This window comes from Montipora capricornis, chromosome 3, assembly GCF_036669925.1.
Source record: "Montipora capricornis isolate CH-2021 chromosome 3, ASM3666992v2, whole genome shotgun sequence".
NCBI lineage: Eukaryota > Metazoa > Cnidaria > Anthozoa > Scleractinia > Acroporidae > Montipora > Montipora capricornis.
The window spans coordinates 45,018,704-45,043,703 of NC_090885.1; the positions used below are offsets into that span (position 1 = coordinate 45,018,704).

The window sequence follows — 25,000 nt, forward strand, 5'->3', positions numbered from 1 at the left end:
GTCCATCAGATGTTTTACAATGACTAAAAAATTCTCGTGCGCTCATTGGCTAATTTTTATGGTCAATAAGCGGGCAGACACATAAATTTATAGTTTATGCGATAATGACGCGATATTGCTCGCGTCAGATTGAAGTTCTCGCATTTTTGTCACGCTTTCTTCTCGTGTTTTGACTTAATCTTGACCCCTCTACATTTTTGTTATTGTAAAAGTAGTCTGCGGATCCACAGCTACTTTGACAATGTTATGATCAATAACAGGACAGACGCGTGAAAAACTGACATCAATTTGTTAACTGTAAACGTTTTTATGTTAATCCGCTGACTAGTTCATAGCGCCTGCGCATATATTGCCTTTGTGAGGCAGTGGAGGGCAGTCTTGGAGTATCAAATAACTAGACTGTACTAAATTACTAGGCTGCCAAAAATATACTATCTTGCGAACTCAGACGTCGTTTCTCTCTCCCGAAAAAATAACATACGCGAACTCGAGCTGCAAAACGATTTCTGTGACGTAACTACCTTGGGTTTTTTTTTTTGCCAATCACGTTACATGAGAGAAGAGAGAATCGGGTGATCTCCTCTTAATTCATGTAATCGTTGTCACTAGCAAACATTTGAAACTAACACGCCAAATAATTAAGATTCCTTGCGGTAGCGAATGTTGCATTCTTTCGAACAAAATGTTTGGTTAGAAAGGAGAAGATAAATGTATTTGGTAAGAGTGTTTTGGACATCTCTTGTTTGATATTTCGAGCCGATTTATGTGGGATATCTGCCGCAAGAAATGATGTTTATCGACTGATATGATACATGAATACCGTACGTAAACTGGACGAGGTTGAGGAATAAATTAGAAAGACAGTTTGACGGTGACATTACTCTTCGAGTTAAGAGATAGGCTTAAGATTAATGCAGCGCACTGGAGGCGAAAAAATGTCAGAGTTGAACTGTTGGTGACACTTGCTCGATTGCTTTGCCGTAGAAAAAGTATCCAGAAAAGCAACCGGTAATGCACCTGTCACTGTAAATGAGTGGTGGTTCTTTGAAGTCAAATTTGCCGTAGAGAAGGCTGGTTTTGTATCAAGTGCCAATTTTTTTAACAAAACATGTTTAATTACTCACTGAAAAGCTATGTCCCATTAAGGTTTGGCATTGTTGGGTGATCCTGTGTCGCAAAGGGCAAGATATCTTAAGGAATTTCATTCCTTTGCTTCAGCGCTGATTCCCTTTCTGTGAGAACTTGATGTCTGATAGGAGTATCTCGATCAGACGTTTTGGATAGCCTCTAGCAAGGACACGTGATTTGAATTTGTAAATGCTCTCTTCAATAGTTGATCTTGAAGAATTAGTGCGTAGAAGTATTGGGCTTCGCCCTCCATGAATCCTTTTTTGACACCTAGTGGGTGGCTGGAGGAAAAATGAGTGTACTGAAAGGTTTCAGTCGGCTTCAAGTGTGTTTTTATATCCACAATGGATTGTTATTTTGAAAGCGTTTGCCTTAATATACAACAGTGACTAGAAATGTGGCTTCAGTGTTTGAGATCTCAGCCGTAAATTTGATGGTAGGGTGGTGTGAGTTTGCTTGTGTGATGAACTTGTCTATATCCGGTTTGCTGACATCCTACAACGAAAAAATGTCGTCAATGTATAGTTTCCAAATCGTTGGCTTTATGACGCCTTAAAAATATACAAAATCAATGAACTGTACGAATATTGTAGATTAAACTGCCTTTCAAGATCCTCTATCCAATGTAAATCAGGGAGAAGGAAAGGTTACGTTTATACTAACGTTGGCCGTGTAGCACTTATATTTTAAACAGAATTAACTGAAGAGAGTGTAGTGTAACGTGAAGTGCTCGATTACTATCCCATATGAACCATGGGAGCGTTAGCCCTACTGATGGATCTGGGCCCACACAAGGACAGAGAAAACCTCTGACCAGGGTGGGAATTGAACCCACGACCTTCGGTATAGATCTCCGCTTCTCTACCGACTGAGCTACAAGGTCAGACGGGAGCAGGCCGTGGGAACTGAAGATGTTAAAGTCACGGCAATTAACATGTACAAGTACAAGGAAAGCCAACGTAACCTTTCCTTGTACTTTAACTTCAGTTAAAGTGTGTCATGAAAGGCATATGGGAAATCGGGTAGTAGGCATCCGTCAGTCGTAGTCGACTATGGATTTTGCGCCGGTCTAGAACAATTCATTTTGCCTCAGGGACAGCGCCGGCTGTGGCTGATGAGTCCAATGCGGGAGTAGCAATCTCGGCCACTTTTCTTGCAGGTGTGGCAAGTTCGGGTAGCTGTGGTGATGTGTGCCTTTCGCTCGGCCCTCTTTTCATTGGCTGAGGTCTGGATCTTTTCTTCACCCGACTTCAGCTGTTTGCGGAGAACACAGCGCCATTTGTTGCGGTCAGCTGTTTGCGTCTTCCCAGCTCTCTGTGTTGATGATCAAAATGTCAGCCTCGATGCCAATGTTACTCGAATCCTTTTTATTTTATTCAATCTTTCTGTTTTTAGTATTTAAATAGCAGCCACATGTTGTCACAGGGGGTTATTTACGTTGTTTCGTTTCCTCAGATGTCGGTTATTCTTCTTTTCCTCTATATGCTGGATTCAGAGTCTAGCCAAGGGTTATATTTCAATCCTGACAAATGGCCACAGTACTCGGCGCATATTGAAACCATCTCAAAAAGCACAGGCTCGTATCCTCTGTCACCACCAAATCACGACCGACTGAATGGCGGGCGAGTTAATACCGGACACCGGACTACTTTTAACACAACTTGATTCCGCTGTGACATTCGGGCATCTTCGCTCTCGTAAACAGTCAACTTTGGCGGTTTTCTAACAGAAAGATAACGCAACGGTTACAAAGGTACAAATAGGCAAAACGTCGACGGAAAAAAAAGACACTCACCCAGCTTTAGTGGCTACTTTAAACTTATAAGCACAAAAAACTCCCCCGTCCTAAAAACGCACTAATCACGTGACCCTCGCGTCGTAGTCACATCCTCATACTTCGGTCCTTCAAGATTGTTTCTTTTCTTTTCTCCTTTGCTTCCAAAGCAACTGTATTCAAGCGAATGAAAAATATCCTTCCATTTGAAAACGGCGACACCACAACTTATGGTTTAAAAACAATGTTTAAAATCGTGGAGGTTTCTGGCGCCAAAGCTATGGATGAAACTTAATACCTGACTCGCATAGAACTATTCGATCTTTCAAGGTCTTTAAAAAGACTGTTAGAAAATTAGACTTGCCACGTTTGATCTCATCGTTAATCTTTATACTTTGTATTATTAATTAGTCTTAGTTTAATCTCATATTATGAATAAGTTATCTAGTCTTACATTAAATAGAGTTTAAATCTTAAATTTTATTCCTTTTCCTTTATTATCTTAGTTATTTGCTCAAGGTATCATCTCAATTTTAGCTCTTTTTCACTTTTACTTTCTGTGTTATACCTGCAAACTAGGTGTGAGATTGTCCTCACAAAAGCAAAGTGTATATACACGATAAACCTGACTTGACTTGATTTGACTTGACTGAGGAACGCACTCCAATAATCCGAGATTACTTTTAGTAATATTTATTCTCATCAGTACGTAGGGACGGCGTAATTGCAGTTTAGTACCCTCTAAACGTCACTGGGAGTTGTGATTGTAAATTAACATTCTGATACCTATTTGGGTCGACCCAAATCATTAAGTTCGACGGTTGATTCAGACGTCGAACTTTTCATGTGCCGAACCTAATTCTTGGAGTAAACAAATACCATTTTCAACGATTAAAATAAGGAAATGAACCGGTGAAAGAGGTTTGAAACGACTCATTTCCATTCCATCCCATTTCGGTTGAGTACAAAAAGCCAAAATAGTTACTTTGATAATTTACTCGCTAAGTTGGAACAGCTTTATTTGCTGTTTTTTTTTTTTTTTTTTTTTGTATTCAAGGAAATTACGATCATATTGTGAGATACGAATGCACTCCATGAATTTTAGTTCGTATAAAGTAATTTATGCATTAGGTTCGGCACATGAAAAGTTCGACGTTTAGAGCAAATTGTTGCTGTTTGTGAAGTATGTTTTGCTGTCACAGTTTTCACAACTGATGCACGTTACATCCACTACCTTTTTGGGTCAGACATGCTACCTAACCTATGTATGTCATGAAACTTAACCAAACAAAATATTCCTGACATTTTTACTACATTGCCAAGTACAGTACTCAACACTCATTTTTGTAACACCAACATTATATTGTTAAATAATATTGTCCATTGCCAATGAATGTGTGTGAACAACATCGTTCCCAGGGTGTCCTCTCTCCCGCTCTGGCCCTCTGGGGGAATGGAAGAAAAGAAACTCTGGGAACGAAATGCGAACATTTTTACCTTTCATAATTCATGAATTTTTCCGAGTTCAGTGGCTTATAGCCACTTTGATATTTTCCCGGCGGTAGCGGGCAGGATTACAAAATAGTGGCAGAATGGTTTGTTCGAGGAGCAAAAAAATTCCATTTTCTAAAATCGTATTTCTTTCATGTCGAGAAGTATAGTATTGCATTACTCAGTGTATGATAGGAAATTTGAGTTTAACAACTATGTCATATTCCATGCGAGATTTTCTGCTAGCCCCAAGAAAACACATTGTATGACTTTTATTACTTTCATGACTGTTTCCAATTGAAAAGTTTACAGATACAAGGTTGTGGTGCGACATGACATCATTCGTACATCATTCGCCATAAAAATTGAAGTCGCGGGTCTTGTAGCGGGAATCGACTGGGGAAAAACATGCACCAGGTGTCCGGTGAATGGCTTAATTATCTGTGTTGTTAAAAGCAGCAACGCTAATAGCAATAAAACGTTTTTGTAAGGACTAGATCTGAGCGTCAAAGTAATGGAGACTCTTTAACCATTCTGTTTGCTGACTTTATTTGTTTTTGTATTTTTTCGAAGAGTCGAGCACTACTAGCAGAACACTACAGATTACAGATTCATCGACAGGTAATCATTCATTGTTGAGCAACTTATAAATAAAGTGATATGGTTTTGTTTCATCATTTAGCATACTTTAAATCTTAGAATATCATGTGCTAAATAAATGTCTCTCGTTCTGCAGCATTGCACATCACTGCAAAAGAGCCAGAGGTCCCAAGTACAACCAATTTACCTACGCACAAAGGGAGTGTGAGGCCTAGCAGTATGCCTCCCTTAATAGGTTTGTAATCCGTTGCATCCTTTCTTTCTTCTTAATCCAGCATGCTCTCTGTACCCCACCTCACCAACCTTATTGCCTAAACTGTAAGTAGGTCAGTAAATCATTTGGTGTGTGTTCTAGAATCAATAGAAATCAAAATACTGACTACCCATCCGTAAATGACCTACCTACCCACTTCCCTTCAAGGTAAGGGGCGGCAAAGAAAACGGACCCACGAACATTACACTTGTCCGAAATCGTCCAAAGGTGTAAGGATCTCTGGGTACTAAGGTCTAATTCACATTTTACCAAACGCCGAAAGCATTGGTGCAAACCACGATGACAAATTGTCGACTCCTGAGGCTCGACTAGCTTTTTTTTTTTAACACTTGAGACGATTTGATACCATGGACTGTATTCAACATTGGGCGGGGAATAATAGCGATTTAAGTCAGGAGCCCATTTATGCCTATTTCCCATGATGACCAGCCTTGCATATTCATTGGGATTAACTTTTTTACCACAATTGCTTGTAATCTCGCAATCTGATTAGCTAATTTTCCGTTGTCGATAAGAGTCTAGACAACGCTGTACGCGGCATGCTCGCGTCAATTTGTCACGCAAGGTAATAGCCAATCAGGAACACCCATTTCAACGCTGAACCACTTTCGATTTGTCAAATTTCTTAACAGTTGGCCGTCCACCGAAATTTAGGAATCCTTCGAATCGTTCCTCTGAATACACTCAAGGTTCACCCATGAGACTCAAATGTCACGCAAATGGGGAGGCTCCTTTGAATATCACATGGCTTAAGGACGGAAGTATACTGAGCAGAGCGGATGAAAAGCTACTGAAATCCAAAGGCAGAGTGTTAAATTTCCACAAGTTGTCTTCTTCCCAGGCTGGGTCATACATGTGTATAGTGACAAATGCATTTGGCACCATTGTTAAAACCTTCGATATCAAAGTTGTTGGTGAGTTATCTTGTTAGTTATCATACACAGGCTTGCAGTGTCAAGCCAGCAGGTTGTACGTTATATAATTTGGGTTGAACTTCAATCAACAGCGACGCCGTAGTCCAAATGATGTCACACTCTTTTGCATTGTACGTGGTTTCGCGAAACTCTTTGTATAAAGCCCTCAATAAATTTTAAATGAACAATCTGAATGATTACAGCTGAGGGGTTGGCGCAGTGGTAAGATCTCTGCCTTCCAACCCTAAGGTCCCGGGTTCCATTCCCGGTTCTGCCGAGAGTGGAATATTTGGCGACCTTTTTCCCGCTAAAGTTCACTCAGCTTTCCATCCTTCCGAGGTCGGTAAAACGAGTACCAGCATACCTGGACTGCTTAGAAGTGGCTGCCATTTGCGCCTGTATATGCTTCCAGTCCGCTGGGGGTAAATTGATCATTGTAAAGCGCCTTTGCGACGTTTGTGATAAAGGCGCTATATAAATGCACCACTTTACTTTTTACTTTTTATTATTATTTATCCCAGTGAACCATCTTAGTAGTTGAAGAGACTTTTTTTTGCATGGTGACTTGGGGATACTCCGGTGAAATCCGAGACCTCCTTTGCAATAAACAAATCTCTTCTAGTCATTCCCCATCTAACATCTCTTTCAGTACAGTCTTAGTAGTTGTTACCATTGAATATACAGGGATGAGGTTATATGTAAATGAGAGTCACCCTTTTCTATCACGTGGACAATCCGAAAGCAGAAGTATTCTTCAAAAGTGATGCAAAATCATTTCTGTCGATTAAGGGTTAGCTTGTTGCCCGAGTTTCAACTTCGTGAGCGACGGCAAAAGCGTGCATCTTGACGAAAAAGGCAAACGGTATCGGGGACTTAACAACTAGTTTTCTCTTGGGAGCCTTCAAAGCCAATGCATGCACAATCAAGTCACGGCAACAATCACATCTGTTTTTTTCCCTGAATCTTCTTTATTCCAGGGGTAGCCCCACCAGCGGAACAGAAGCCTAGAATTTTAAAGAAAGACCTGAAGAATGAAACAGCTCGACCAGGAGATGACGCCACGTTCGTTTGCTCAGCCATAAGTAGGGGCTATCCAAAGTTTCATTTTCTAAAATGGAAGCCGCCCGAAAACGTTTCAAATGGCTCGGATCCTTTTGATTTTGTTGACTTTAGGAAATCAAAATTTCGAGAAATTCACGAGGTAGCTAAGCCCCACATGGGAAGTCAACGGATCTACACGCACCGGCTTGTTATCTACAATGTTACATCAGCAGACGAAGCCAAGTACACATGCATGGTAGGGAACTCTGCCGGATGGGTAAACAAACATGCATTTCTTACCGTCGATGGAAAAGGTATGTTTTTTCTTTTTACGATGTAGTGGTGAGTCAGAGCCACGGTTTTCCAGAACCCCTTTTCATTATTGTGCAAATTCGACCTGTATTCACAACAATGCATGCAAGTAATCAGTTGCTATTGAAGAACATTGTCGATTGCGACCTATCTTTTCTAGCCCTAACATTTTCACTCTATCATCTTTCAATTCTCAGCAGTTGCCATGATTGTGCCGGCTACGTCACCATTTGTCGACTTTAATAATCAACGTTGATAATCTTCTAGAAGCATAATGAAAAATACAAGCCTTTTTTCAAGGATTTCCCAAAGAAAATGTCGTCTTGTCCAAAACCTAAACAACTTTTACAACGATGCATGTAATAGTAATCACGTCAGATGAATTCTGTAACTGAAACACATTGTGTTCTATTGCAGGGCTTCCTCTGAGCAGGAAACCTGAGGCAAGCCCAGGAGAACATCCCGCTGCAACAAAGAAGCCAATTGTATCAGAGTCTCCGTCGTATAAGGAATTAGCAGTGGAAGAGGTTCCTTTGGCTGCTTTAATTTGCGTTCCTATTGCCGTCGTTTTATTTTTCATGGTGACGATTGTTTGGTGCTACTTTATTACAAGAAAACTACATTCTGGTAAAAACTCCAAGAATATAGACAACGATGCTTTCCGACAACAGGAAATGTGCGTCGTGGCGCCACAGCTTAATGCACAAAGACGAAACGAAACTAGGAATGTTAGTTTAAACGCTTATGTTGACTGCCCTAATGCCAACATTCAATCACCTCTTTATGAATCAGTATCGGAGCTGCACGAAAAGTATGAACTTCAGCTAAAACAAGAGCCGCCATTAGAGGGAATAACACTACATAGAAAACCTTTCAGAACTTTTTCTAGTAGGGCACACCCCTGCAAACAAAATGAAAACAAAGAGCCGGAATAAGTAAATCTTACGATTCTAACTTAAATGTTGGAACGTGTAAATGACCCCGAAAACGTTTGTATTTAAGTGCAAAACCTTACACGCTGTAAGTAGATCTTGCCTCACAGTCAAACCTGCTGACAAGAAGTATTCCGGGTGGGTGCTGCAAGGCCGATATCACTAGTCGCAAGTGCCGTTGAACGTACCCAGACGTTTAAACATTTCATACCAGGAGAAAAAACGATGACAGGTAGGAAGAAACCATTGGCTAGATGATACCAAGATGCATGCACGTGTGTGGAACCAATTTCCTTTCCTTTTTGGAAAGTAACGACAAAGTTGACTTCAAAAGTTAGCAACAAGGAAGTTGCTTTACTGCCCAGATCTGAGCCAGAGATTTGGACAAAGAAACGAACCAAGACGCTCTTTTCTTAAAAATATCAAGTATCATTCGGGTTCTACTGTTGCTTTTTGATGCCATCATGATCTCTTTAATGATATTTTAATGACTTTAAAAAGGTTTTATTTGTTCTGATTTGGTCCTTTGATGAAGTTCAAAAGAGTTAATATAGGGAAAAAAAGCATGCTAAAACCAGGCCACTAGTTGCGATAGCCGGGCCCCTATGGATTGTAATGAATGAGTGAACTGTCGCACCATTATTTGCCCATTTGGCTAACTATGAAAAGCATCCGTCTGAAGAGTGTCATTTTGCTTATAAACGAAAACTTTGAATCGTTGGAGTAATCAATCAAAGAAAATCTACATGAACGTTTCCAATGATTGGAGGATTTTTTGTTGTTTTTATCAAAATATCCCTGGAATCAAACAATCCAGTTTCAAGTGCCATGTAGGGATACTAAGCGCTATAGAACAGCAGATTATCAATAATATACTTTGTTCCTACAATCCAAACGTTAAGGGGGGTGGCACTTAACTACAGAAAGACAATGGTTGCTAAGAAAGCTTTTTAGTCAAAGAGCCCTGCAAAAAGGTTCCATTGATGGTTCTATGAAGTAACTTTTTCAATAGAAATGTGACATCACTTCAATCAGAAAGCGCATGCGCAACTAGTCCCAGTCCTCTGCCGTGCGTCTCAGTGTAGTAAAAGCTCTCAGGAAACGAAAGGAAGAGGCACTTTTTCACCGGATGGGAACTGTCCCATCATTTTTCGTAAACTGTAGCATGGAATTTCTATTTCGACAAAAATGGAACTGATCTTTTGAAAAGTGTATCAAGGGAGGCCTTATGACGTCATAATTAATTTGAGAGATGATTTCTTTTAAAATCTATGCTACAGATTTTGTGCTAGAATGTTCTCACACTTTTGCGTTTAAAATTTGTGGAAAACATATTTAACTCGCTGAGTTTTTAAGCATTTACTGTTTTAGTCACGTGATTTACCAAATGTGGTTGTGATTTGAACCAGACAAAGAAATTTTAAATAGAAAACACTTGGCAAGAAAGGATAACTGTAGAGTTAAAGGAATTAGAGAAATGGCTATTTGAAGGAGTCCAGAGCAACGGTTTGGTAGGAAAGAGCCATCCCCCTTAACTGTGCCAATACCCGCATGATTAAGAGTTTACACAAAAAAAGGAGCACCAAATAATTACTTAAATACGAAAATCGTATCATTGTTATCACTTCCAGCAGTTTCCTTATTTCCGCTCCCTCCTTTTTTTTTGTCCAAACTCCATGCTCCATGAGAGGAGAGAGAGAGAGAGCAAGCAGGCTGATCCTACAGTGTTAACACATCAACAGACATCTGTTGATGAGTGCCAGGATAGATTTTAAGAGTAACGATTTCGCTTCTTTCTGCGAGCAATTAAACATATGAAGGATTCCTCCATTCCCGAAATCTGGTGCAAGGGGAGTTTTTAGTGTCTTGCTTTCTCATTTCACATCGTGCACTAACCGGTTTCAGATCAGTCACTGGATTATCAGCCAGAGCTTTGTATTTTCTTTCTGTTGACATTTCCCTACCTCATCACGGCCTGGAAAGGGGTGGTCCAGGTTAAATTTTGGCACACTGACGATACTTTCGTTTCCTCGACAAACTAAAATAACTTAAATAACTTAAACGGGTATATGCCTAAAGCACCCACCTGGTAACTTGGCTATACCTTGCTGGTAAGGCCCAACAAAGCCGAGACAGCTGTTCACAGCTGCGCATGCGTGATGTGCTGGACACACCGCGTTTTGTGTTATGGTGTGTTCCCGGACGTCAATACACCGTTGCCATGGCTACCAAAGATAAATGATGTCACTATCAACAAAATGTACCGCAGCATTGCTATCTATTAGATACACTAGCATATAGTCTTCATAGTGTGGTTTTGTATTTATTTCGGCGGTTTTTTTTCCTTAGTGTCCCCTCACGCGTAAGTGGTGGTTCTTCGTATAACTTGTTTTTGCTGTTGCGTCGTTTTTTTAATCGCATGAGCTTTTGTCAAAGGGCAGGATCTAAAAATATGGGGAGGATTAAAATCCTGCTTGTTGCTCTGTATGGTCCAAGGGTTTTACACCAATTACAAGACGCCTAGCATTATTTTGAATTCGTTTCACCGTCGTTTCAGCTTGTTCCAATCATATCCAGAGAGAAGTTCTTGCTTAAGTGACCTAAGGTAGAGATTAAGACCATCTGACTGTAAATATCGAGAATCCGCCGACAGTTGCAAAATTTCATGGTTTATTTTATTTTACCTAAGGTATCCTTTGGTGGTCCTTTTTGAAAAATTATTCAAAAAAGTTCTGGAGCGTTTTGCTTTTTACGAAAAATCCAAAAGTTCAAAATTTGCCAATGCGGCAGCTGGTCCCTTGGAAAGACAATGAACAATTCTGCAACTTTGGCAATTTCATTCGCGAGAACGTGGTGCATTTGCGATTTGATATTTTGTGTTTTTGTAAAAGGTCCTTTTATCTTTTCAAAAATATAAAGATCGTGTAATGTTGTTTCGCTCAAGTCAGCTTAAGGGCGCTTTTACACTGTGAAATGTTTCGTTCAACTTGTCTCGCAATGTTTTGGCGACATTGTGGCGGGGCAAGTTGCACGAATTACAACGAAATTTTGACACGGTTGGCCAACAGTTCACTTATTTGCTCTCACCGTTTCGAGGCTCAAGTGAACGGTTGACCAGCCGTGTCAAAATTCGTTGTAAGCAAGCCTCGAAGGATTTTGAAAATTTGAATATATTTCGATGTTTCTAAGCAATGGATGCTCGCTGGACCTTGAAACTTGGTCAAGGAGAAGTAAATTTATCAGTGTGGCCATCGCCGGAGTTTGAGCTTGACTGATGCCGGAGAAGTATGATTTTATCGTCGAGATGTGAAGTAAGTTAGAAACTACTTTCCAGCCTTTCCCTTATTTAGGTACGAGTGACAACCCGGGAATTTGAGAAGTCGCTTAAATCGCATTCAATCAGGCAAATAACCACACAAAAACCGAGAAAGTCACCACGAAAATTAAGTACAGCTTTTTTATTGAGAATTTTTTTAGTTAAATATCTTTTTCAGTTTGTTATCGAGATTCCCATACAAATCCTCCGAGTCTGGGCCGCCTGTGGTGTAACATATCCTGCAACGGCCAAAACATAGGGAGCCCACACAAACAGTGTGTCTGTTTGTATGTTCGAAATATAAAGAAATGTATGGGAAATATTGAAGAGTCCTAATATAGTAAACTTACATCGAGAAATGACTATGTTAAAGCTCGAAATAACCTCAGTTGTTGTGTATTGTCATTTCTGCGGCTGAAAATGGTGAATTTGAGCGATTTGGTGGGTTTTCCGTTGACTGTTACTACACGTCCTTGGGTTTCGACAAAACACTGACCCCCGGTCAACTGACCCTCTTACTGACCCCCCTACTGACCCCCTATAAAATCAATGGGAAAATGAATACTGCCTACTTAAGCCTCAAAAACCCTTTTTAAACTGCATTGTTCAGCAATATTTAAGTCTAAGCACCCATTTTAAAAAGATTAGCTTACATGAAGTAATCGGCCATCACAACAATAATCGAAAACTAACCTTTTTAAAATGGGTGCTTAGACTTAAATACTGTTGAACAATGCTGTTTAAAAAGGGATGTTGAGGCTTAAGTAAGCAGTATTCATTTTCCCATTGATTTTTTAGGGGGTCAGTAGGGGGGTCAGTAGGGGGGTCAGTTGACCGGGGGTCAGTGTTTTGTCGAAACCCCACGTCCTTAGAAGAAGACAAGGGTGGAAAGCTCATTTTCGATAGCTCCAGCGTCAAGCCGATTTTCAGCTCCACACTGATTGGATGTTGCTAAACAGTGCATCCAATCAGTGTGGAGCAAACAGCGTGACGGTTGCTTCTTGGCACACGAAATCCCGGCCGGGGATGCTGGTCGCTTCGAAAGCTGCATTTCTCGAAAATTATTTGGCGGTTAGCGCTTGGATTTTGAATGGATTTTCGATTGAATGGCACGAGAAGAAGCGTCAACCTTTCAGTTTATCTGGTGTACGATTTGAAAGACGGGCGATTCTAATTTCTGGGTGAAAATCGGCTTGACGCTGGAGCGGTCGAAAATGAGCTTTCCACCCTTGTCTCCTTCTAAGGACGTGTAGTAACAGTCAACGGAAAACCCACCAAATCGCTCAAATTCACCATTTTCAGTCGCAGAAATGACAATACACAACAACTGAGGTTATTTTGAGCTTTAACATAGTCATTTCTCGATGTAAGTTTACTATATTAGGACTCTTCAATATTTCCCATACAGACACACTGTTTGTGTGGGCTCCCTATGGGCCAAAATCGTTGCGAGACAAGTTGCAAGAGCCGTTGCCGAAAGTAGAATTAAGTTCTACTTTTCGTGCAACTTGTCCCGCCACAATGTCGCCAAAACATTGCGAGACAGGTTGCACGAAACATTTCACAGTGGAACAGCGCCTTAAGGACACGTGGAAATAATGTACATTGTAACTTTTTGGCTAAGGTGAAATAATGGTCAACTTTAAGAGTGTATAAAAATCTAAATATCAATTCACACATCATTTTGTACATCAGGTTAAGGCTTTATCCTTGTAGTTTATCGCCTCTAATTGTATATTTTGGCCCGACAAAAGTGGCGCGTTCAGGTTGAAAAGAGTTAGGGCTAATTTGACTAAAAATTCAATGCAAACCGCTGAGCTTTCAGTCAGCCAATGTTTCAGAATGCATCTCTTTTATGCAAAGACCTTCACTGAGTTTTTAATTACGATTTAACTAGCGTGCAAGCCCGCCTTACATCTTTTCATTTTATTTATCAGTAGGGCTATATGGGCGTTCGGGGCAGTTTGGACAGTTGGAATTGTAGCATTCTGATTGGTGGATTCAAATTTTTGCGGGAAATTCAAATTTGAGCTCCCTTACTGCGGACCCTCACGAAACAGGTTGGGATGTTTTGCCTAATCATGTTGGAAATTCAATGTTGGGGTGTTAATTACAGTGACCCAGGCCCCTCACGGTTCAAGCGAAAAAAACAAGACAGGATATTTTCTTTCCGAATCAAACGATTTAATGACAAAATTGGGCAACCACTCTCCTCATGAAAAACGGTTTCATATATACAAATATTTACAATAGAGGGCTCAGAAAAAAACTAACAAAATAGAGAATCTCTGCCACAGGGAATTGCAAACCTTTTCACGACTTCTTCGTTTTTTAGCCAGTTTTACAAATTGTGTGAGGCAGCGAGGTATGCATTAAGAAGGAAAACATTTACCTGAAAGCTAATCGTTGTAAAAAAGTGATTTTTCTCTCGTTCTATTTCTGTCACCCTTTAACGGTGTTCTTCATTGAAATTTTCTGTTCTTCTAGATCTCCTTCCTCGGTTTCTCTCGAGATTTTCGTCGCCTCTTCTCTCGTGCTCTTTTCTGCTCTTAATCTTTATCCCGTTGCTCGTCACTAATGTGATTTCCCGCCAGAAAAAGGCTGGTTGCCAAATGCAACGCTGCCATGCGATTTCCCGCCAAGAAAAAATTGCCCAAACACTCCCGTCCTGGTTTTAACGTAGTTCGATATGTGATTCCTCATCATATGCATCTCGTATCAGAAGGATCAACAATACGTAGTATTTAGGATTTGAATCTAAAAAGTGAGTGAGTTGATTGGGAGAGGGATGACGTCACAGAGTCCCAGGCCCCTCACGGTCAGAAAAAAACACCAGAGGAAAAAAATCATATCCAACAGGTTTTAATGACTAGAATAACAAACGAGTATGTACAAGAAGACAAAAAAAAAAACAAAGAAATGTCACACTATGTACAAGAAGAGTATGTACAAGAAGACGAAAAAAGCAAAGAAATGTCACACTATGTGCAAGAAGAAGACGGTGACCCGCACACGCACCCTAGTTTAGTATTATCAACGCTGATTTTGGATGTGACCGGCCAATGAGAGGATCTGGAACACAATCATCGCACCTCAGTTCCTTAGAGTCACTACTCAGATTTTCTCTTTCTTCGTGCTCCGCACACGCACCCTGTAACTTAACAGATTAAAACTCGAGAAGCTCCAGAAGGACATGTCCTCTAAACAGGATGTGTCTCCAAAGAACTCAGCAGCCGCACAAGATCCAACACGGTCTTCACGTTCAAATTGCATGGCCGCGCGAGCCAGATCCAAATCCGGACCTGGACGAACCACCACCTCCCGAATAGCGTTTTTGCATGTGCTGTTCACGCTCCCAGGCCGCTTGAGCCTGAGAACGAGCACGATTCGCGCGCACCCAATGACAGCTACTACGAATGATCCATTACTTTTTAGTCTTCTAGAGATGAACCTCAAGCTTCATTAACCGGCCGCGAGCTTCTAGAGCCGGAGTCATTCTTTGAAAAGCGGCAAAGTATTGAATGTCCTTAATTTGATGGAATAAGCTAAAACATCTCTAGGCTTATGTAATCACCGCTCTTACTCTTCTTCTTCTTCTTCTTCTTCTTCTTCTTCTTCTTCTTCTTCTTCTTCTCCTTCTTCAGTTTAATGCCTGCATGATAGTGTGAAGCAAATAAACATGCAAAATCTGTCTTGTATAATCAAGCCACGCACAGAATTCCAACAGAAGGACCTGGGACTTTCAAAGCCCTAAATTTGTCCCGATACAATTCGTAAGAGAGTCGAGAATCTCTCCAATCTTCCTTGGCAGTGCGAAAAGGACTTTCACTTCTTCCTCTTCTTTCTCTTCTTTGGCTAAGAAACACTGGAAAAAGCAAACTGCAAATGAACATTCAACAAAAATAAAGCTACATTATTTGTCTTATTATTGTAGGATTGCTGCAGCCCCGCGTGGATTCGTGAAAATTCCTACAAGCGCGTGGATTCCTGCAAATTCCTACAAGCGCCATAATCGTTCATTTGTATGGTAACCCATCTGTGCGAGAAAATTGAAAGATTAAACGAAACTTACCTGTAAGTTGAAGTTTTGTTGAGATTCTACCACATGGCGGACAGAGCAAGGAGATCACATGAGATAGCATAGCTCACGCGCAAGATCATTCTTAAAAGGTGTGGGTGTGAAAAGGAAAGAAACTCCAACTCACCCCACAGAGGAACAGCAAGCATGTTAATAGAGAGGGAGAATAGCGAGAGTGGACATGTGATCTCCTTGCTCTGTCTGTCAACCAGCTGAGCGGGAGAGACATGCACATGAAAATAAAGAGACGAGGTGCATATTCAGATGTAAACATTTACTACACCAAGTTTTGTGTCATAAAAATTAATGTGCTTCTACATATAGCATCACAATGGAACATGAACCTATAGGGAGTAATACATGAAATAACAAGAAACTAATGTCTCAATATAGCAGACGCCATACTGTCATTACTTGATGGGTTTGTCATAGAATTTCCTGAATGTACACGGGACGAAAAATTGGATTTACATAGCGTCAAATGTCTTGTCAAAGGCGCGATAAAGACCGCGTTTGTTACAGCTTTACATGCCTTTGACGCGCGTCAAATATTATCTTTGCGGTTGCCATTGCAGGGGGGTCTCAGGTGGTAAAGGCCGTTTCTACTACAGTTTTACACCCAACCTTTGACAAGCGCCAAAGGTATTATTTGACAACCCTTTGTTACCCTCACAAAGGTGTCGTCAAAGATGTCTCAGCTTCAATTCAAAGACTTGGCAAAAGTGTTGTCAAAGATGTCTGAGATTCAGTTCAAAGGTTTGACAAAGGCGTGGTCAAACATGTCTGAGATTCAGGTTAAAGATTTGACAAAGGTGTAGTCAGACATGTTTGAGATTCAAGTCAAAGATTTAGCAAAGGTGTAGCCAAAGATGTCTTGGGGCGTATTTATAGCTGTTGGCTTGAAGCGCTGAATTGAAAACTCAGATCTCTGGACTACTTTTCCCTAATCAGGACGGTAGGACGGAAACTGCTGAATTTTTCTAGCCGTAACAAAGACACCGTTCAACTCAAACAACTGTCCATCATAAATGTACTTGAGTCTCAATTGAAACGTTTTTCAAATATCTGAAATATGTCTAGAGTGGCATTTCTGAAACCGCCGTAGTCAAATTAATTTGCCATTCACCCCCGTGTTATGCCATATGAGAGACAGACTGAAATGCAGATACGACGAAAAACTGTGTTTTTCCATTTTTTATTCAAAGGAATTCATACTCTTGGTAAAACCAAGAATCTCACACCTTACATTCTGTAATATCTCTAGGAATCGATTTTGTTGCGCATTTTTAAGTGGTAGTATACATCCAAAATGTAAATGTAAAAGGGTATAAATAAATCGAAGGATGAGAATGAATTTTTTTTTAATTCCAGTGCTTCACTTCTCTCAAGGCTTCAATTTATTTATACCTGTAATATTTACACTACACGCACAACAAGCGCCGTGTTATCAACAACTTTGTTGCATAACAAGTAAAATCACTGTCACCGTATAATTAGTTAAGTTAATTTATGACAAACAATCATGCATGACACCTCTGTTGGAAGTATCATGTAACTGACACAATATCAAGAGTAGTGGACATAAGTGACAGGGTAAATGGAACTACTGAAAACTTTGAATAAAAAAAAACTGATATAATCTTGATTTTTTTCTTACTCACTAACAACAGGTCAAAACCGAAAGGAACTTCCCATGAAACAGCGTTTTAACTTTGAGGCAAGCTAATAAGTTATATTTATGTTGTAGTTCATTGTGGGAAACAGCTTTAGCCACACCGACTTGAAATTAGCAAAATAAACTTCGAGTAAACGATTTTTCATGCGAAAATCCGCCAAAATTATTTTTAACTCTTTGTGCCGAAAAGACACTCAATCGACGGCCAGCAGCATACTAACTAGATTTTGCACCAATTGTAATCATTGATTTCATTTTTTTTCTGCATGATTAAAGTCTTACGGTGACAGTGTGAAGTGAAGAGACTTTGGCTTTCCCATTTTTATTACGTGCCGGGAAATAAATGTAAGTTCTAATTGTTCTATTTCCTCGATAGAAGTTAAGACTTCTTCAACAACGAACTATTGATATTCTTGATGCAAAAAAATTGGTTTTCTTCAAATGAGACGGCCATTGTTTTATGAGTAATATAAAATGCAACTCTCCAACTCACACAATCGGTCACCCAATAAATGGTTTAGCAGCACGTCAATCAGGTATCAGGTATCAGGCAGGATTCCTGGTAGTATGCTGATGGGCTTCTAAGGTGAACTTTTGAAGTCACCTTAATCCACTTCAAAAGCCGAGAAAGTCCTCTTTAAAAAAACAGTGAAATTCTGCTGCTATTCTACTGCATTTTTTGCACAGAACACATTTTTTCCAAAGAATGGTTATTTGCGCATAGAAGTCAAGACAACCAGACATTCTCTATATATGCATTAGCATGGCTATTAGTTGATAGTCAGCAAGTGCGTCAACTAAAGATTTCCAATAGATTATCAACAGCATTTTGGGCGGTATGACGGTCAAGTTTCCTTGGTCAAACTCTCTTAATCTCTAATACTGGTTTAACGCTGTTACCAAGTTTTAAGCACTGCGGAACAACGCGGATTGCCCACTGCGGGGCGTCTTGCGGGGCAATACGCTGCTCTGACAAGTTTTCTGGTTGTTGTTATCTTGTCCTATGAGGCCACCTAGGCGGATCTTCTACGCAACGATTTTCCGTCCAAAGATCTCATCAACATGTCGAGCTGGGTTGACCACCAAGACAGCCTTTGTCATGAACTCCCTTTTCCTCTTCCTTTCTTCTTCGTTTTCAAGCTCTTCGCTATTCCCACTATCACCAGTCACGGAGTTGTCTGATGACATTTACGAATTAACACTTCAGCACAATTTCTTGCTTGATTTTAATGGCCTCTTTTAACGTGACACTTTCTGTGAAATGAAAGGAAAAGGCAAAATAACTTCACCATGCTGAATTTCCACCTTTCTGCACTTTACTCACATTTCCCAGCATTTGTAGTGTCTCTGTATGCATTTCAGATATATAGAAAACAGACGACGACGGCGAAAAAAAGAGTGGCAGATTAGGGCCAAGAAGGAAGTTCAGGACATTCTCAATCAGTCTTTTCTACGTTTATGTGAATAGTAAAGACCATTGGTCGCTGTTTAATCAGAGCAACCACAACAGAGAAGATGCTGTGGTCGTCGAGAATTCATTGGTTTACAGTCAACCAAAACTAACCCGGCCTTTGAGCCCTCGACCTTTTAGTCAAGAAAAGGGGTTGTATGTTCGATATTTATCAGCATTTTTTTTTCAGGGAACGGGTTCCAGCGCTTTCTGAGCTATTACGTATGATCTTTATGGGCTATTGATGCCCTATTACAACAAAGAAAGGAACGGTAACTTATGTTAGTGTCTTTCTTTTGATCTAAAAGGATTCTATTTTGGAATCGAACGGACTAATCGAGCTAATTTTCCATGATGCAAATCCCTTCCTTAACCACACAAAGGAAAAGACACAAACAAATCGAGAGTATCAGTAAACCATTAAGGTTCTGTCTCCTATCAAAGATAGCGCAAGCTCGATATATGTGTATCTGTACTATATTATGTGCGAGTAGGAATTTTAAGATTTGTATGGGACAATGGTTTTTCGCAAAAGTAAAAAACATATATGTATAAATTTACGTTTTAAAATAAGAAATAGTTTCCCTCGCTTCAGTATTGTGTTTCTTTGTCTTTGCTTCAGTTTCTTGTTTCGATTAAGAGCGGTTTAGGTGGTTTTCGGTCCCTCTTCTATAGAGAGGGAAAAGAGGAGGAACTAAAAACCACCTAAATAGATCTTAATGAATGCAAGTCCGTTCGATCGAAAGTTGTTTCGATCGAAGGTCGTTTCGATCGACAAAAGTCGATTCGATCGAAGGCAAGAGTCAATTCGATCGAAGACTGTAACTATTGCTTAAGTACCGATCTTAATGGACCCAGAAACCGTACCAAAGACAAATAAACAGAAGACTGAAGCGAGGTAAGCTCTTTTTTTATTTTAAATCGTAAATACTTTTTAAATTTTGAGAAAAGCCGTTTTCCCTGTACAAACCCCTATATTTCTGCTCTTGCATAAAAAAAGTACAGTACAGATACGCATATATCGAGCTTGGGCTACCTGTGGTGGAACGCAAAATTTGTTATGCGCAGTGAACGTTGCATCTGGTGACACTCCTTGCGAAAATATTGGGGAATCTGCGCTGCAAATAACCCAAGATGCCCCCCTTCAACAAGGGTAATTTTTACTGTACGCAAAAGTGCAGAATATTTTGCTAGTACAAATCTATCATTTTCGTTTAGCGGCTCAGCTGAAGATTTCATTTAAAACTAATGCTGCTACTATCAGAAATTCAATTCTCATTTTAAGTGGATTTATACTGATGACGGTCAGTATAAAAAAGCCCTAGAGCGCTGGATCGAGGACAATATGATGTCATTCTTAATCAGTAAACCGCAAACCTTTTCCAAAGGTAAAGGGTGGGGTTTTCTACCTAACAGTTGTCATGTCGGGTAGTTAAATTGATTTTACAAATTCAGTGTATTAATTTCTTTAGTTTTCAAAGTCTTCACCAAAGGGAACCCGGCAAAGCAGGAACCAAATAAAATGTATTCTAATATTTGAGAGCAAATACTGCAGCCTTACAGGCATGAGGGAATTAGTAACGATTTTCTTCTTATAGACACATGTTTGCATTCATTTTACACAACTATCTGACAATCTCCCTTCTTCAACTTTTTGTTCTACCAACAGGCCCTGAAGATAAAACCCTTAACCCTTTTAATCCAAATTGCCCAGGGGGAAGACGAGTGTGCTAATAACAATAGTATATGCCTTCTAACTAGGACTCTAATTTTAGTAAAGGCTGCTTGGTGTTTTCTTGAAGTGCAGTATTTAATTCAATTTGCATAACCTATGATTATCTTATTGCTGGTAGATGGAGGGAGAGGATTTAATGGGGAAAGCAAATAGACCATTTTACAGTTGTGGCTAAGTTACCAGGCCTAACAATGGAAGCGAGGCTACCGGTGACCCTGTTTTGATACAAACCTTCATGCTTTTGTAATGCTAATATGGACTAATTAGCGTTACAACAACACAATTTACATGATAAAAGCAGTGAGGTCTGTATCAATGCAAGGTCACCGGCAGCCTCACAGCCATTCATAGGCTTGGTCGCTGAGCAAACAACTGTAAAATGGCCTATTGTGTATCTCATTTCTTAGTTATGCTAGGCGTAAGTGGTTCTTTAGTTAATATAACACATGGATGTGTAAGTAATGAATGGGGTACTACTGTAAGAATGGCTATTACCTCATGACATCTATTGAGTAGTGCTTTATTAATGCATAGTGATATGACATGTGCACATCTGTACTTCATGAAAAGACAAATGCACTAATCTAATTAGGGTACACACTGCTGCCAATAACTGATGACTGCAGACATGTACTCTATTGTTTGCAAAAAATGTAGGTGCTTTAATTAAGAAATAGCCTTGCATTCTTAGATGCAGATGCTCCTCAAGCAATGGCAGTAGTGTTGTGATTGAATCTCTGCTGTTTTCTTCTCCAAAGTTTCAATGTACTCCTGCCTGAAACATAATTGGCTAACCTAAAAACACAATTATTTTCAACCATGTTTTAAAAAAATAATAAAATTATTTTTTGAATAATCTTACTTTTTATGATGTATCCTTGTTTGCCTTTGTCCATGGTACTGAATATTTCCAATATTTCTGTATTTACTACTTAATTTGTACTATTGAGGGGTTACTGGCTTTATGAATTGCAAATTAAAGTTAAAGGTAAAATGTCTGTCATTAATTCATTGTTATATATCAGACATACATTCTGCATGTACATTCATGTCAAAATCAGTATGTTTTCATGGGGATTAGATTAGACATTGACAGGGTGACACTTATTTTTCCTTAATCAATCACTGAAAACTTATGTCCCCATTAATTAATTTAATTAACCTTTTGACACCCAAACCGGTCAGACTTAGTATTTTACTCTGTCTAATGCCAGACGATTTTACTCGCCAATGGGGAACCCCCTTGAGTCAATGGGTTAATTAATCTGAGCTACTTTGATTTTTTTGCTAATAATCAAACAGAACATTTTTTGATACTGAAATACCCAAGATCCTTAGATTTATCCTCACCACCACTTGGTGAACAACATTCTCTAGTACAGATGATAAAGTGAGTTTGCTCAAACATTTTGATTTCTTCATATTAACATTCATGATGGTAAATTTACCTGAAAGTTAAGTCATAAGAAAATAATAATATATAGAGGCAAAGAGGTATAAGATGTATAAATTCGAAATGGTCTTAAATTTCATTGTGAAAATTTATGATCTTCCTGATTCCTTCTTGGATCAGCAAGCTTGGTAATGGATTATTTGCAACTAGATCCATTTTATTATAACAAAGCTCTTGTGGTTTATTGTCGACGGAATTTTGGCACTAGTGCTCATTGAATTTTGGAAAAGCGAAAATCGACAAGAATGTGAACTCAGGGGGTTTCGACAAAACACTGACCCCCGGTCAACTGACCCCCTTACTGACCCCCTATAAAATCAATGGGAAAATGAATACTGCTTACTTAAGGCTCAAAAACCCTTTTTAAACAGCATTGTTCAGCAATATTTAAGTCTAAGCACCCATTTTAAAAAGGTTAGCTTACATGAAGTAATGGGCCATCACAACAATAATCGAAAACTAACCTTAAGACTTAAATATTGTTGAACAATGCTGTTTAAAAAGGGATGTTGAGGCTTAAGTAAGCAGTATTCATTTTCCCATTGATTTTATAGGGAGTCAGTAAGAGGGTCAGTTGACCGTTGGTCAGTGTTTTGTCGAAACCCGAACTCAGGCTACGTTTTGCAACTGGTAGACGTTTTTCAAGCAATAGATTGAATGTGTACGTGTTCGTGATAGGGGATATGGGGGAAATGTCACCGAGGGGGTAAAGGAGGAAAGCGAACTTACACTCTACGACGGTCAGTGTTCCGTATTTGCCGAATCGTTTAATCTCCCAAAAGCGTTGCCTTGGTTTTGTGTCTTTCCTTTGGCAATGCAAGTATCAACAAAGTAGGAAAGCCTGTTAAGATTTGACTTCACATTTGACGATAGTCAAACTCGAAGTCAAAGATGCTATCGTACTTGTCTTCGCCTTTGTCAAGTAACAAAGGAACGCACAAAGCTTCTTCAGATTTGACTTCACATTTAACGCGCGTCAAATGTGAAGTCAAAGTTGTTACGAATTTGACTTGACCTTTACCATGGTCAAAGGCATAAGCAAATTGGTAATGGATTTGACCGTACGTTTGACGTGCGTCAAAGGTAAAGTCAAAAGCGATTCCAGATTTGACTTAAGCTTTGCCAAAGATCAAATGTGCAGGAAATCCAATTTTTCGTCCCGTGGTATCAGCAGTGCTCCAGCCAGCCTGGGATAAAATTTCGTCCAGAGGTACATCCTTCTGCTTTAGGCCGTATTCTGTGGTCGATTTTCGTTCAGAACTAATTTGAAATTACATAAATCTATAGTTTTTTACTTACTGAATACGAATTTGCGTGTTATCATCTCCAAAAACCTGCAGTTTGTTCATGAAAGCCTTCGAAAGATCGATATAATTGTTAAGAAATTTCCCCATCCACCATCTTGTTTTTGTGCATGACCGCTGACCTAATCAGCTCACATTTGGAAAATTTGCGGCTAAACGGGGCGTTAAAGGGAGGCTTTGCATACAAAATAATATGCTTTTATGAATTATTATTCATCTATAATAATTATTTAAGATGTTCAAACATCGAAAATTAGTATCTACTCAGTAATCTTGGTGTTTCAAGCAATCTAATTGGTTCGCTATCTCGGAGTAATTGAGCATTATTCACTCCCTACGGAGTGAATAAAGCTTGACGCAAACAAAACAAAATGGCCGGTGTAAACTGGGAATACAAAATGATGCTGTGCTACAGAAGACAAAGAAAGCCACAAAATTTGGCCTGAAAGTTTTCAAGGGTAAGAGAAGAGTTCATACTTTTGCCAACTAGTGTTTGACTTCGTTTTTCCAGATAATTATGGCTGAAAATTAAACAATCTTCACGCCAACAATTTGTTTCACTCGGAGTAATTCTCTCTTGTAGGGCTGGTCGCCCACCAAAACAAATTTGTTACTGAAATCGAGGAATTCGTCTTTCAAATCATCGAAGTCAAAACCAGGATAAGAATTGTACGGAAGATCAAGGTTATCGGACCTGTTTGATGTTTAAATCGTACATGAGTAGAAGCTCCTCATCGTTTATCACACCATCATCACATACATGCCAACTCTCCCGGATTATCCGGGAGTCTCCCGGATACGGAACGAATCTCCCGGTCTCCCGTACGGGTCATTAAATCTCCCGGATAAAAACGACTCTGAGCCTTTCAGACGTTTCTCCATTCTAGACTCAAATTGCAATCCCAAGTTTAAAATAGATCGATTTTTTCAAACTCGTTTCATTGTTTCTTAATGCATTTCTTCATCTCTGAGTTTCAAACACACGTTAATAGAACTAAACAAAATGACTTCCTTTAGCTATCATAGCCATATAACCGATTGTTTGATTGGATCTCCGATTAACCAATAAAAATTCTTGACATAAGTAACCTGTTTTCCCGCAAATTCACAATGGTGGCGGAATATTCTTGTATTCTGAAGGAGCTGCTGGGGGATGGGTGGGTGCGTTTAGGGCGGGGGCGGGGGGGGGGGGGAAGGGGGTGAAAGGAGGGGAGGGGGAGTGGGTAGGTTGATCGAGGGGGGGGGTGGGGAGACCGGATGGAAAAAATCTCCAGATTTTAGATCTCCATAGGTTGGCATCTCTGACATCATGGCTAATCAAAAGTTGATTTTGAGCTTCATTCAAAGACATCATGAGCAGCGGTTTGTAATGGCTTCTTAACTGTTTAGAAATTCCCGCCCCAACGGCGTTCTCCCCCCAGTCTTTTTGCGAGTTTTGGAGTCTCCGTTTCCGTCCCCGATCTTGTTGCTTAAAGTCTCTACTACGTCAATTACATTTCTTACACAGTCAACGCTTTTCGTGT

The 25,000-nt window shown here is 39.8% G+C and overlaps 1 protein-coding gene and 1 long non-coding RNA gene across 7 annotated transcripts in view; one reads left to right on the forward strand and one right to left on the reverse strand.

Moving 5' to 3' along the window:
* LOC138043257 (fibroblast growth factor receptor-like 1) overlaps window positions 1–10,995 on the forward strand; it is a 38,165-nt gene extending 27,170 nt beyond the window's left edge. For all 6 annotated transcript variants that reach the window (XM_068889441.1, XM_068889440.1, XM_068889438.1 and 3 more), the window contains 5 exons: window positions 4,967–5,014; window positions 5,130–5,228; window positions 5,900–6,181; window positions 7,159–7,536; window positions 7,952–10,995. In XM_068889441.1, coding sequence (XP_068745542.1) covers window positions 4,967–5,014; window positions 5,130–5,228; window positions 5,900–6,181; window positions 7,159–7,536; window positions 7,952–8,469 — 1,325 coding nt within the window. In that variant the 3' untranslated portion in view covers window positions 8,470–10,995. The remainder of the gene's footprint in view (window positions 1–4,966; window positions 5,015–5,129; window positions 5,229–5,899; window positions 6,182–7,158; window positions 7,537–7,951) is intronic.
* A 6,044-nt stretch (window positions 10,996–17,039) lies between these two features.
* LOC138043261 (uncharacterized) lies at window positions 17,040–23,589 on the reverse strand. The gene is made up of 2 exons (XR_011131217.1): window positions 23,473–23,589; window positions 17,040–18,789 (listed from the first exon to the last, which is right to left on the reverse strand). It is a non-coding gene; the product is annotated as an uncharacterized lncRNA (long non-coding RNA).
* Window positions 23,590–25,000: the final 1,411 nt, after the last annotated feature.